This window comes from Nyctereutes procyonoides, unplaced genomic scaffold (genome assembly GCF_905146905.1).
Source record: "Nyctereutes procyonoides isolate TBG_1078 unplaced genomic scaffold, NYPRO_anot_genome, whole genome shotgun sequence".
Lineage (NCBI taxonomy): Eukaryota > Metazoa > Chordata > Mammalia > Carnivora > Canidae > Nyctereutes > Nyctereutes procyonoides.
In genome coordinates this window covers 39628797-39643885 of record NW_026575043.1, presented here as the reverse complement: position 1 = coordinate 39643885, position 15089 = coordinate 39628797, and the positions used below count along the sequence as shown (strand labels likewise).

Below are 15089 nucleotides of genomic sequence, written 5' to 3'. Positions count from 1 at the left end.
TTTGGCCTGCTATCTGTTATTGCAAATAAAGTTTTTTTGGGATGAAGTTATACCTCTTCATTTATGTATTGTCCAAGAGTGCAGCATTGAGGCTACAAGGACAGAATTGAGTCGTTTCCATAGAGACTGTAGTGTGCAAAGCCTAAAATAGTTATGATCTGACTTTTAAGAAAAAAGTTGCTGACCTCAGAACTCATAAGGTCTTCAGAGACAATAGCAAGGACATTTCTTGACAGTGATAGTAACAGTAATAAGAATAGCAGCAACAGCAAATAGCATTTATGGTGGTCTAGCTTATGCTAGGAGCTGGACTAAGTGCTTTACGTGCATTATCTCAATTTTCATAATTCTTTTTTTTTTAAGATTTTATTTATTTATTCATGAGAGATACAGAGAGGTAGAGAGGCAGAGACACAGGCAGAGGGAGAAGCAGGTTCCATGCAGGAAGCCTGATGTGGGACTCGATCCCAGGACTCCAGGATCACGCCTTGGGCCAGAGGCAGGCGCTAAACTGCTGAGCCACCCAGGGATCCCCCCTAATTCTTTTTTTTAAGTTTGTCTTTTTTTTTTTTTTTTGTAAACTCTACACCCAATGTGGGGCTTAAACTCATGACCCTGAGATCAAGGGTCCCATGCTCTTCTGCTGAGCCAGCCAGGTGCCCCTTAATTCTTTTTAAAAATCCCATAGTATTATTATTATGGAAACTAAGGAGGTTAAATAACTTGAATGAGAGTCAGACACCTAGCAAAGGTCAGAACCAGGATTTAAACCCAAGCAGCCTGATAACTACAGAACTGTTCTTTTAACCATCCTGCTGCATTGTCCTTAATAGCCTTGTAATCTCAGGAAGGAGAGGGAGCTGACAAATGTGAAAGTGCTATCAACATGGAAACATAACGAGACTGATTTTCTGCTCCTGAGGGACAAGTGTTCTTTCTTTCAGAGAGCCACTCTGAAGGCCTATAAATTAATTCTGCTGGTACTACTGTTGCTCAGAACACTTCCAGAATTCCCTTTTGACTATTGTCTTGAAAGCTTGGAACAGCAGATTTGATTGAATATTTCTAGTGATAAAAAAAAAAAAAGAATATTTCTAGTGATAGTAGGTTTTCATGGTCAGCAGTTGGTTTTAACATCTGAAACAGTCAAGAGTCATTCAGAATCAAATCCAGTGAAAAATATGAGTCATCAAGATCATATTGATATGGACCAAAAGCTGTGTGAAACTCTAAGACCAGATTTTATTGTGTGGATTATAAGCAATAATGCCTCATGTCTGCTAAGTACCATATGGCTTACCAAGAACTTATACATAAGTCATTTCTTTTAACCCTCACAACATCTCTGGACTAGACAGGACAGACATCATGAATTATGGGAAATGGTTACAAATATATATACTTCAAACATAGAAACACTAAATATAATATGTTTATAAAAACATGAATAAATACCCAAGTACCCACCACCCAGATTTAAAAGGTCTTAGCATTCTCCACTCTTGCCCAGACATTGCTTAGGTGCCCCCTTCCCTCCCTCCTGCCACCAGTCCTCCTCAGAGATGGCCTCTGCAGTGATACAAGGTCATTCTCTCATCTTTTTTACTTGTAAAAATGTTCACATACATACCCACAAAGCAGAAATGTTCTGGTTTTGTGTAGTTATGACATTTGTGAATGGTGTTTCTACTGTATATGGACTTTGCAGCTTGCCTTTTTTATGCAACAGTGTATTTTTGAGATTTATCCTTGTAGGTGGGTATAGATCTATTAACCTTGTACACTGCTCTTGTCTGAATAAGGCACAGGTTATCTGCTTCAATAGTAGTCAGTACTAATACTAATGATGGATTCTTGATGACTTGTACATTTTTGCAATTACTAACGGTGTTGCAGAGAGCATTTTAAAACATATATCCTTTTTTTAAAAGATTTTATTTATTTATTCATAGAGCGAGAGAAAGAGAGAGGCAGAGGGAGAAGCAGGCTTCTATGTAGGGAGACCGACGCGGTACTCGATCCTGAGTCCCTAGGATCATGCTCCGGGCCGAAGGCAGCACTAAACCGCTGAGCCACCTGGGCTGCCCTTAAACATATATCCTTGTGCAAGAGTCAGAGATTCTCCAGTCTCGTTCTTAGAAGTAACATTGTTGGATCATTGAGTATTCCATCTCTCCATCCTTACTAAGGATTACCAAGTGCTTTCCAGTATTAGGCCAGTTTATGTGCTGACATTTCACTTCCTGTTTCTTTCAGCCTCTTCAGTACTTTGCACTGCCAGACTTGGTCCTCTTCACCAACTGGATAGGTGTGGAGTGGTACTTCATTGTTGCTTTAACTTGTATTTCACTGTTGCCTAGAGGGACCCAGCATCTTTTCAGATGCTTGTTTGCATTTGGGCTTCTGCTTTTTTTTTTTTAGGATTTTTATTTATTTATTCTTGAGAGAGAGAGAGAGACACAGGCAGAGGGAGAAGCAGGCTCCACCCTGGGATCCCGATATGGGACTCGATCCCAGGTCTCCAGGATCATGCCCCAGGCTGATGGCAGGCGCTAAACCGCTGAGCCACCTGGGCTGCCCTAGGACTTCTGCTTTTGAGCTTGCTTATGTCCCTCACTCTTTTTTCTGTTATTTGGCTTTCTTTTTTTTTTTTTTAGTACTTATTTGTGGACATTGTTGAAGATTCTGCTTCTTCATCTTTTAAGTGTTACATACTTTACAGATGTTTTCTTCCAGTCGATAGCTTGGAGTTTGCTTTGCTTATGGAGCCTTTTTTTTTTCCCCATAAAGATGTTATTAATTTCAGCTTAGCCTAATTAATTCTTGTATCTCCAGTTTGGTCTTTAATAGGTCTTGGGTTTAATTTTCAAACTGTGTGAAAAAAGTCTTAGTTTGTCACCTTCCATATGGATAATTAATTGCTGCAGCACTGTTTGGTGATTCATCCATTCTTTATCTTTTTATACTGATTATTAATCTACCTTCATTATAGAGCAAAGTCTCATTTCATCATGGGTCTGTCCTGGGCTCTCCATTCCACTGGTCTGTATTTCTGTCTCTAAGCCAATACCACACTGTTGTAATTGTGATTTAATGAAGCAGGTAAGGAAGAGCAGATTCTTCCATCAGACCACACAGGTTTCTGCTTCCATTGCCTATTAGCTTTGTACCTTTGAATGAGTTCCTTACCTTCCCTATACCTTAGAGTTCATATCTGTAAGTAGATAATAATAGTACCTACCTCATAGGGTTGTTGAGGATTAAGTAATATACTTAAAGCATTATTAATGTAATATGTAATCTAATATACTTACAACAGTGCCTGGCATATGGAAAGCTCAGTAAGTGTGAGCTGTTTATTACTATCCTTACTTTATTGATCTCTCTTTTAAGTCTTTTTTTAAAGTTGTATTTATTTAAGTAACCTCCATATCCATCATGGAACTCATACTAATGACCCCAAGATCGAGAGTCCCATGCTCCTCTGACTGAGCCCGCCCAGCACCCTTATCTTTTAAGTCTTTATATATGGAAAAAGATCATCTTTTTTATGTTCTTTTTAAAATTGTCTTGGTTGTTCATCTTTACTCTTTATTAATTTTATTTTTAAAAATATTTTATTTATTCATGAGAGACAGAGAGAGAGAGAGAGAGAGAGAGGCAGAGGCACAGGCAGAGGGAGAAGCAGGCTCCATGCAGGGAGCTTGATGTGGGACTCTATCTCGGGACTCCAGGATCAGGCCCTGGGCTGAAGGTGGCGCTAAACCGCTGAGCCACCCAGGGACCCCCCACTCTTTCTTAATTTTAGTATCAACTTTCAAGTTCCACATCAAGTTCCACATCAAAGCCTACTAGGATTTTTATTTATTTATTTTAAAGATGTTATTTATTTATTCATGAGAGACACAGAGAGAGAGAGAGGCAGAGACATAGACAGAGGGAGAAGCAGGCTTCATGCAGGGAGCCTGATGTGGGACTGGATCCCGGGACTCCAGGATCATGCCCTGAGCCAAAGGCAGATGCTCAACCGCTGAGCCACCTATGCGTCCCCTACTGGGATTTTTAATGCTGACTTTTTACTTTAGATTGGAGGAAATTGTCATGTCTGTGATACTGTGAGTCGTCCCATGCATGAATTTGATATATCTTGTGATATCTTGAGGAGCATGAGAGAGAGAGAGAGAATGGGAAGAATTAGGTCATGAGGTAACAAGGAGAGCCTAGGGCCTTGCAGGCTACGCCCATAAAAGCTTTACATTCTCAATCCAGTGGAGGTGAGAAGCTGCTGGCTTTTAGTGAGGGTGATATGACCACACTGACTTCTTAATGGAATCCCTCTGGTTCTTTATGTGCTGCCTTTGGGGAAGAAAAGGGGTGTATGTATGTGTGTGTGCGTGTGTATGCACTTACATTTTCAAGAAGATGAATGGAAAAATAAATCCAAAACTAATAAAAAGTGATTACCTATAGTGGGATGGAGGATACAATGTGGAAACAAAATACTTCTGTGAATTTACTTTGTTATACAATTTTAACTTTAGAACCATGTAAATATTCTATATAATTAAACACGCACATACACATAAGTAAATCAAAAAGGAAAAAAGCAATTCCCAGAATTTTAAAACATACTGAAACAAACTTAAGTTCATAGCCATGACTACATAGAGAAAAACATTACTTAAAGTAACTTTATATTTTTTTAAGATTTATTTATTTATTTATACATGAGAGACACAGAGTGTGTGTCAGAGACACAGGCAGAGGGAGAAGCAGGTTCCATGCAGGGAGCCCAACGTGGAACTCGATTCCTGGACTCCAGGATCACACCCTGGGCTGAAGGCGGCGATAAACTGCTGAGCAACCTGGGCTGTCCTTAGAGTAACTTTAAAATACAGTATTTTGACTGTTAATCCCCAGTGGGATGCATTCTAAGGACTCAGCTGCTAGAAGATTAAAAATCTGCATTCAGTAGTCTTACTGTAAGTGGCAGGTTTAGAATTCTTATGTTGAAACTATTATAGCTACACTGAGAGATAAAGCAAGTTACTATGGCAGTGTCGTTAGGAATCATGATCAATGTGAAAGAAAAGATTACAGATATAGAAAATGAAATAAAAGGGATGCCTGGGTGGCTCAGTCAGTTAAGGTCTCCCTTCAGCCCAGGTCATGATCCTAGGGTCCTGGGATTGAGCCCCTCATTGGGCTGCCTGCTCAGGGAGGGAACCTGCTTCTCCGTCTCCCGTTCCCTCTTCCCCTGCTCAAATAATAAATAAATAAATAAATAAATAAATAAATAAATAAATAAATAAATAAATATCTTTAAAAAAAGAAAAGCCCTTTAATTTGAGAATGGAAATATAAATATCAATATGGATTTAGGACATTTTTAACCTTAAAAATATATTTCTCATTTTATTTACTGAAAAATTAGAAGCAGTGAGCAGCAAGAATAGATGGCATTTAGCATTCTCAGTGCCCAAGTTGTGGGCTCTGTTTTTTCCTGGCTAAAAAGAACAGAGGCTTTTTGCGAAATAGCTGACTCCCTGTCTATAGCAAGATATGCACATCATAGGTCTAGGATATAGTCTGCTGGAGAATGAGGGATTGTGTCAGGAGGACTTGGGAGCCAAAGGATTCTCCTAGACTAACGATAGAACAATTGGGACATCAAGAAGAATAATGACTGCAGTGAATTGAAAACACATCCAATATATAAAAATTCATGCATGTATAATGAGGGTAAGGGAAGGAACTCACTGGTCATGTACTTGGGTTGTTAGAGCATTAACTCAATTTGAAAACTAGTGAAGGCAAAAATCATGCCTTTATCCTGCCTTTCCTGTATAAATTATATCTTTGCAAAATCCAAGGGTTAATGAGAGAGTGGACTTCTTCATAGAATTCTAGTTAGTAGCTGCGGAAGGATTACTAGAATGAGAAAAGTGCTGTTTTGCCACTCCAATGAGAAAATGGACCTAAGGAGCAACCACAGAGTGCTAAGACAGTGGGGGAAATACAATGGAGGGATCAGGCTGGCACAATCTGAAGCCACAGACAGTCTTGACATTGTTAAAAGTGTGGCAGCCAGCTGTGATGTGCCTCATGATGTGAGGTAATGGGAGGTCCCAGCACCACTTGAGAAGTGTTCTTTCCTAAAAATTTGAACATGGTTTCAACCAAGCCTAACATGAATCTGTCAGTTCCCAGAAAGTACAAGGATCAGAGAAACAAATCAAAGATAACCTTGAGGAGACATCCATCAAATCTAAAATGTGGGATATTTTATAGGATAAATGACCTAGTTTCTCAGAAAAAAAAAATGGTGGCATGTAAGAGGAAAAACTGTCCTATAAAAAGGAGAGATTTAAGTGATGTAACCAAAGCAAACCAAAAAAGGATCACTCTGGCTTTGGAACCAAACAACGTGAGAGTTCATCCATGCGGTGCACAACAAGCCAATAAAAACTGACATGGGCTTTTGCCTTGAAGAAGATAGAGTGTTTATTGGTGTGGTGCCACCCAGGAGAGTAGGGAGCTAGTGCTCAAAATCCCTGACTCCCTTATGACTTAACAAGCAGGGGTTTTTAAAGGGTAAAATTCAAGGTAAGGGTCTCAGGGTCTTGGATCATGCTGATTGATTAGGGTTAGGTCAGCTGTAACATTTCCTTTTCTTTTTTTTTCTTTTTTTTTTTTTTTAAGATTTTATTTATTTGTGAGAGACAAACACAGAAAAGCAGAGGGAGAAGTAGTACTTGATCCCAGGACTCCAGGATCACGGCCTGGGTCGAAGGCAGACTTTCAACCGCTGAGCCACCCAGGTGTCCCAACATTTCCTTTCTTGATCATCATCTCTCTTCTGGCATCTCCCTGTGTGGTTTCTGTGTGATTGTAGTGAGGTGGTCATTCTGCTTCAGGTATCTGATCGTTCCACTTTAGGGGCCTAGAGCTGTAAAACATTCTTAGCAGATTGCATCAGCAGTGTCATCTCAAGGGTACAAAGGCAAAAGTTCTACATCCTGTGACTGTCACTGAACTGCAAGTTATTATTATTTTTTCATGCAAACACAGCGCATTATGTTTGTTATCTCAGGCAGAACAGCATCCCACAGACTTTGAGAGGCAAGTTTATGTTTTTCCCTAAGGCACCTTTACAGGTTTTTAAAACATTAAGTAAGGGCTACATGCCTCTGGTCAGAGGCAGTTAGAAGCCATATGTCTAAATTGTGGGGCTGGGGGTGGGGTGGGCTTGCATTCCTGGTTTCAGCTGTTGGGTTAGGAATAGATCATAGAAGATCAAGGATGAAAGCAGGGAGAACAGTCAAGAAGCTATTACAATATCTTAAGTGAGATTCTAGACAAGGTTGAAAAAAGATGGTGTTGGAGTCTGGGTATACATGGAAGGTTATGCTGACAAGACTTGCTAATAGATAGTTAAGACATGAAGTTTCAGAAAAGAATCCAGTGACTCCAGGTTTCTGGCCTCAGTATCTGGAACAGTAGAGTTGCCATTTAGTGAAATGGGGAAGATGGAAGGAGAAGCAGATTTGTCGGAAAAGTTCCATTCTGAGCTCCACATCTTCAGCCTGATATTTTGAAGAACCCCAAGGAATTGCAAAGGAAGCAGTTGGATATAGGGGGAGTATGGAGAACTCATCCAGACCTAAGATGTAAATTTGGGAATCCTTGGCATGCAACTCGTATTTACAGTCATGAGACTGTGAAAACACAAAGGGAGTGAGGGTAGCTAGCTAGTGCAGGGGTCCTGGGACTGAGCCTGGGAGAAATAATGGTGAGATTCCAGGTAACCTGGAGAATCCACAGTTCTGATTGGCCACATCAGTTTCATGTGGCAGGTCAGGGAAGGTGAGGAGTGAGATTTGATCTTTGGATTGAGCAATATGGAGATCATTGATGCGCTTGGGAAGAGCAGTGCCCATAGGCCTAATGGGAAGAGGTTCATGAGAGCTTGCCTGGGGGAAGAGAAATTAGAAAACCAACTGCTCTTTTGAGGAGTCTGGAAAGGAAAGGAAAAAACTTGAGTATTAGCTGGATGGCAGAGTGATCCAGTGGTGGTTTGCTCAAGAATCTGATTTATTCCTTTGAGAAAATATTTTTGTGACAGGAATCTTCTCCCCCCAACTTGCTATTTTTAACAAATACCAAATGATAGAAAAGGGAGATACTGTATTCTCTTCACTGATTTAACCCGTTGCTATCATCTTGCCTCATTTGCTTTCTCTAAGTATATCAATATATTTCTTAAATTTTCTGAATTGCTTTAAAGTTGCAGACATAAAAGTTGACCCTAAGTACTTGAGCTTATATCTCCTAAAAATAACGATGTTCTCCTATATAATTGCAATATCCTCTTATCCAAGACTTTCAATGTTGATATGAGCATATCCTGTCATATCGTATAGTATAGTTCATATTCTAACCATAGATAACTGCTGTTTTAGTGTCAGGTCCAGGAACCAATCAGAGGTCGTGAATTGGTTTTGTTTGTCATATCCCTGAAGGGATTTGCTTTTGAGGATGGGAGAAATTGCACACTCATATGTTGATTTTAAAAACCTAGTAGAAGGTGAAAACTAGTGATGCAGAAGGGAGGAAGTTGCTAGTGATAAACTTGAGAAGGTGAGAGACGATGGGATGTATCCATTGTGGGGGTGACTTTTTTTTTTTTTAAGATTTTATTTATTTATTCATGAGAGACAGAAAGAGAGGCAGACACAGGCAGAGGGAGAAGCAGGCTCCATGCAGGGAGCTTGACATGGGACTCAATCCCGGGACTCCAGGATCACGTCCTGGGCTGAAGGCAGCACTAAACCACAGAGCCACCGGGGTTGCCCTGTGGGGGTGACTTTTGATTGAAGGGAGCATGGACCCTTTTTCAGAGTAGCCAGAGAGAAGGCAGAGCCTGTGGGCAGAGGTGGGTGGGTAGATGTGGGAGGAGCTTGAGAAAATTCTCTTTTGATTGCTTTTATTTTCTTGGCGAAATAGGAAGAATCTTATTCAGCTGAGAGGAAGGAAAGGCAAAGAGGTGTTACAGGTTTAAGAAGGTATGAAGTCATCGTATGAGACCTTCATCTTCAAACTAGGGATGAATATCGCTAAGCACACATGAAGACTTAGCTGAGGGTGCACATTTATAGACAGTCTTAAAGGAATCCTTCTGTAGACCCTCAGCTGCTGTGGGTAACACTTCCCAGAAATGAACGTGCCTGAGACAATAGGCTTCCTCCTACTTGGAAGAAAAAGGCATTCCAGTTGTCCTGAACCAGGTGGGCGACTGTTTCAGGGGTTTTTTCTCTTTTGCCCAATCTCCACCTAATAAAGTTCTGAGAGCATGAAAAAAAAAAAAAAAGGAAGGAAGGAAAGGAAAGAAAAGGAAAGGAAAGGGAAAGGGGGAAAGGAAAGGGAAGGGAAGGGAAGGGAAGGGAAGGGAAGGGAAGGAAAGGGAAAAGGGGAAAGGGAAGGGAAAGGAAGGGGAAGGGGAAAGGGAAAGGGAAGGGAAAGGAAAGGAAGAGGCAGACCCTCACCTGTCCCAAATCTGATTTAAGTAGATCACTCCTTAGGATAGTCCCTGCTTCTTGTGTACTCATTGATTTTATTAGTCCTCTTTTTCCTTGTTGTTCTTAACCCAGGCAGGGAAAAATTACTTTCTAGAAGTAGAATGCTCTTCCTAAAGAGCCTTTCACTGCAAATTTCCATAGATCGTGATCCTTGGGGGGTTGCCACTTCCTTGTTTCTACTTTGAGCTTTTCCAATGTGTCTCTCTGTTCCTCTTTTCCTTCATCCGTACCTCACCTCTGTTTTCCTGCCTCCTTGTTGATTATTGCCTCTTCCCTGGTTTTCAGGCTTGGTCACGGTGGTGGGAACAGCTCCTGCATGTCCAGAGGGAGAGACAGAAGATGGTCTCTGCAGTGAAACACCATCAGCACTGGCAAAAGTGGAAATCCCTGAAGGCCTGGCTCAAATATGTGCAGGTCCGCAGAGTGAAGAGGCAGCTGAACGGTGAGCAGGAATGTCCCAGGCTCTAGAGACAAAGGATCCCATCAAAATGTCCACTCTTCTGCCAGTGATGCTAATTTATTAAGGAAAGATAAAAACATATTATGCCACAAATGTTGGAAAAAAAGAGATTGAGGACAAACATACATCATCCTCAATTCACATTTTAAGTTATTTCCTTCTGGTGTTTTCTCCCACATATATATTTTTTTTCAATAGGGTTTAATTATCCTATAAATACTGTGGTTATTATGATACGAACAACTTCGGATCTTGCTTTTTTATTATTTTTTTAATGTTCTTTATTATTAATGATTGCATTTGGTATGATGGCCTACCTTAATCTACCTAGCCGTTCTTTGATGGATGTTTGGATTGTTTCTGCTTCTTCCAATTAGGCAATCCATGTGATTTATGATGTTGATTTTTTTTTAACACTATTCTTGTGGTTTGGTTTCCCAGTTAGTGTTCAGAACTAATAAAACATAGGTCACAGTCCTTGGTACTTTTTGTTACCTTGGTTTCTTGGGCTCTCACAGAAGTGAGTCAAGCAGTGTGCCAGATGCCAGCTGGCTTTCACCTTGGCCTCCCTGCAGAAACCTCCTGGGTTGCCAGGCCTGTACTGTCTCTCTGGAGAATTTGAATGTGTCTCTTTGAGGATAACGGTGGAGACCCCGTGTCTGGTTGCCCAAGCCTGGAAGCTGCAGATATTCTTTAGCATGATAAGCTGCAGACTAATGTGCCTCTCATTTCAGCATTTAAATTCCAGGACCAATTTCCTCCCACTTCTTGGACTTAAGTTCTTTGGGTCATTGGCTAATTAGTGCAAGTGACCCTGGCAGTCAGGAGGATCTGCCTCTGCCAAAACACCTTTGCTAGCATGGTGACCAAGTTGTAATGTTGACTCAGTCTCTAAAGTCCTACCCGAGAGACATCAGTATTAAGGAGCAAAAGTAAAACAGTTGTCTTTTTTTTTTTTTTTAACAGTTGTCTTTGAAAGCAGCAGCTGCCATCCTCCTTCTCAGTAGTTAACTAAAAGCCTCAACACTTTGATAGAACTGATTTTGTAGCATCCTCCCTAAAATTCTCTTTCCTTGGAGAGAAGAGGATATATAGCTAAGGGCTCCTTTTTTTTTTTTTTTTTTTAAAGCTAAGGGCTTCTAAATAACCCTTCCATACCTGAAAAAGCTCTTATTTTAGGTTTCCTTGTAAGAATAGCCTCAAATCCCTGCTGTCTGTCAATAGTAGGATATAGCTTATCCTAAAGATGCTTTCAGTTCATCTCTCAGCCTTGCAAGGGGCAGCACATAGTGATTTTCTCTGTTACAGAGATGGCTGAGCGATTCCAGCGGGTCACTGTGCTCCAGACACACTTCTGTGATTGGCAGTGGGCCTGGGAATGGAAGGAGAGATTGTCCGCCCAGCAGGCCCGGGTGGAGGGGCTAGCCAGGAGGATGACTCTGCGGCGGCCCTTTACTCACTGGAAACACTGTATCCTTTTCAGCTGCCCAGTCCTGTCCACCCCCACAGCCAGGACAGCAGGAGCTCAGGAACGTATGAGACAGAGAGGGTGGGGGTAGATGGGAAACAGTTACTGAACAATACAAGGTGGTCCTGATGTCTGTTGATTTCTTTTTTAAAAATTTCTTATTTTAACTGGAAGTATGCTTACAAAATAGTATGTATGATGTACATTTACAGTTTAATGAATAGTAATAAAATGAACAACTATGTACCAAACTTTAAAATTAGAACATTGCTAACACCTTGTCTGCTCATCCCTGATTGCATTCCCTTTCCTCCCTCTCAGAGGTAATGCCACTGTCCTGAATTTTACGTTGTCATTTCATTGCTTTTCTCTATCCACTAGGTGGTGGAAATAGGCATGGTGGTCTTTTTTTTTTTTTTTTTTTCTTTCCCCAGCCCTAACATTATGATCATGGCTTCCATTTATTGGGCTTTTACCATGGGCAGACATTATGCATTATCTCTTTAATCCTCACAGCAACCCTATGGAGTAGATGTCACTGTCCCCCATTTTACAGATGAGGAAACAGAGATTCGGGGGGGGGGGGGGCTAAACGATTGTCAGAGTCACAGCATGTCATTGGCCGAGCCAGGAGTTTTAAAACTAGGCCTTTGACTCCAGTGTACATGTTCTTAATCACTACCCCTACTATATTTTTTTTTCCTTTTTTAAAAAATTTAAATTCAACTGATTTTTTTTAAAGATTTTATTTATTTATTTATAACAGACACACAGAGAGGGAGAGAGGCAGAGACACAGGCAGAGGGAGAAGCAGGCTCCACACAGGGAGCCCGACGTGGGACTCGATCCCGGGTCTCCAGGATCTGGCCCTGGGCTGAAGGCAGCGCTTAAACCGCTGAGCCACCTGGGCTGCCCAATTTAATTGATTTAAATTAATTTAAATTCAAATCAAGGGCAGCCCCGGAGGTGCAGCGGTTTAGCACCGCCTGCAGCCCAGGGTGTGATCCTGGAGACCTGGGATCAAGTCCCACGTCAGGCTCCTTGCATGGAGCCTGCTTCTCCCTCTGCCTGTGTCTCTGCCTCTCTCTTTGTGTGTGTCTCTCATGAATAAATAAATGAAATATTTTTTTAAAATTCAATTCAACAAAAATAAATAAAATAAAATAAAATTCAAATAGTATAACACCCAGTGCTCATCCCATCAAGTGTGCCCCTACTATAATATGTGCCCAGGTGTGTAGATTCAGACTGCCCTAGATGTTCATCTGCATGTTCACTTGTTCAGAAAGCTCTTGCTTTGTTTTAAGCTCCTGCCTAAGTTCTGGAATATGGGGAAACTCAAAGACGAATAGCAGTTCGTTGTCTGTTGGGGTATTCAGACATGAAAATGGGGCTTTACAGTGTGGTGTGGTAAGTGCTATCAGAAAGGTTGTATCAAGTCCTGTGAATGCTGCTGTGCAGATTCAGCTGAGGAGGTGGCACTTGAGCTGACTTTGTCCTAGAAGATGACAAGGTCACCTAGTAGAGAGGCTGAGAAGGGTTTTGGGTGAAACAAATGGTATTTACACAGGCACAGATGAGGAAAAGATCCAAGGACAGCGAAGGGGGTCTTTCATGAGTTGTGGGTGCATGGACTGCAGTAGGGCAGCACAGGTAGATGCAGGCTGGGGACCAGTTTGTTGAGCCCGACATGCTGTGATCAGGAGTTTGGACTTTCTCCTGATGGCACTGGGAATCCTCTAGAGATATTTAAGAAGAGAAGTGATACAGCAGGTTTGTACTTAGAGAAGAGATCTAGATTACAGGGGCAAAGCTGGCACAGGGGGAGCAATTATGCCAGACCCCGCCCGTCTGTGTGAGAGCAAGTCAGATGCACTACAGGGTGCTGGGGGCGGGGACAGAAGAGCAGGAGAGATTTCAGAGGAGAGCAGATGGACTTGGCAGCTCATAGATGGAGGGAGTGGGAGGAGAAGGTTTGAAAATAACTCCAAGGCTTTTAGCCGAAACATCTGACTGGGTTGTGGTGCCAAAACAGAGGATGCAGAAAGAGAGGAATGCTTTAGATAGGGTGATTTGGAAATGTTTATTGTAATCTGTGGCAATTTATCTCCACTATTTTTACTGGCCATCAAATGGCACAAGAGGGGAGAAAGGCAAGGCCAGCCTGTTTGATAAGCAACTCGCAGGAGTCTTCAGGATGAGACAGGTGGATTTCTGCTCACCTGGCCTGCCTGTTATCCCCCACAGCTGAGACCCTTCGGTAGGTCAATAGGATCGCAGTGTGCGAGGGTGGGAACATTTTTGAAATGAGAAGCCTTAACTCCCTGGCAGATGTGCTGCTGTGTGCCGAAGAAGCGGCCCAGTGGAAGGTGGCAGAAGATCACAGTAGGTGCAGCTTGTTGGTAAGCGCGTGGAAGCCTCATGAGGCTTTTTTTCTTTGCAGGAACCACCCAAGTTTTAGTGTTTAATATTTAACAGCACAGTTGGCCAAGGTCCAAGCTGTGAGGTTACCATGTTCAAGAAACTAAGGGGAAATGTCACTCTATAAACTCTATAGTATGTGATAAGAAGAACCCACACTTTATAATAGAAAGCCTGTCTACACATAGTAGGTGCTTCAAAAGGCCGTTCTTACCAGGCTTGCTCAGGCATCCATTTTTGGAGTACCCAGGCACACATCATGCTGTTCAAGTGCATCTGGTTATAAGATTAGCTTCATTCATGAAACCCCTGTTCCATTGCAGGTGTCCCTGTTTTCATTTTAGATCAGAAATGACAATGGTGTGGGATCAGGGAGGTCTGGAGCTATAAGGGAGTCTTGGAGGTGATCTAGTCCTGCATTTTTTTTTTTTTTTACATGGCGGGCCTCTTTTTTATGTTTTGAAGATTTTACTTTTAAGTGATCTCTACATCCAACATGGGGCTTGAAGTCACAACTCCCAGATCAAGAGTCCTATGCTCTACTGACTGACCCAGCCAGGTGCCCCTTTATTATTTGTTTCTAAGTAACCTCTACCCCACCATGGAACTTGAACTCATGACCTAGGGGCAGGCTCCCTTTTTAATATTGGGAGCCTAGTCTGTAAAATCAATCGAAGTAGAGATGCTGTGGATAAAGCAAGATCTGAGAGTAGTCCCTGTTGTACTACTGCTTTCCCCTACTCTTACCACATGAGAAGGTCCTCAAACACCTTGAGGAGCCTTTGGGGTTTCATAGAACAATATGAAAGCCCCTAATTGCTTCACTTCTGTCTCAGAAAACTGGAGCCCAGGACATTGAAGAAAAGGCTTTGTTTGGGTCACATGTGAGGCAGTACTGATGGAGCTGGAGCCAATCCCACATGTCTTTGCCACTACCCCAACTCCCCTACTCACCAAGGTTTCCTTTTCTTCCTTCTAGTCTACTCTTGCAAAACTGCATTTGGAATTGTAGAAGTGTGCACATTGACTGCCCCCCACCCCACAACATGGCTTAAAAAAGAAAACAGACCAACCACCATAAGTTAGAAGTCTCTATTTCTGAGAGGCAAAGTTAATGTTTTTAACAACCTTTGTCCATAGTGTTCCCATCTGGGCCACGAGG

The 15089-nt window shown here is 41.8% G+C and overlaps 1 protein-coding gene across 6 annotated transcripts in view; it reads left to right on the top strand.

The window, feature by feature from the left end:
• SFI1 (SFI1 centrin binding protein) overlaps positions 1 to 15089 on the top strand; it is a 94364-nt gene that overhangs the window by 49479 nt on the left and 29796 nt on the right. For all 6 annotated transcript variants that reach the window (XM_055323383.1, XM_055323382.1, XM_055323381.1 and 3 more), the window contains 3 exons: positions 9864 to 10020; positions 11347 to 11508; positions 13838 to 13908. In XM_055323383.1, the coding sequence (XP_055179358.1) occupies positions 9864 to 10020; positions 11347 to 11508; positions 13838 to 13908 (390 nt within the window). The remainder of the gene's footprint in view (positions 1 to 9863; positions 10021 to 11346; positions 11509 to 13837; positions 13909 to 15089) is intronic.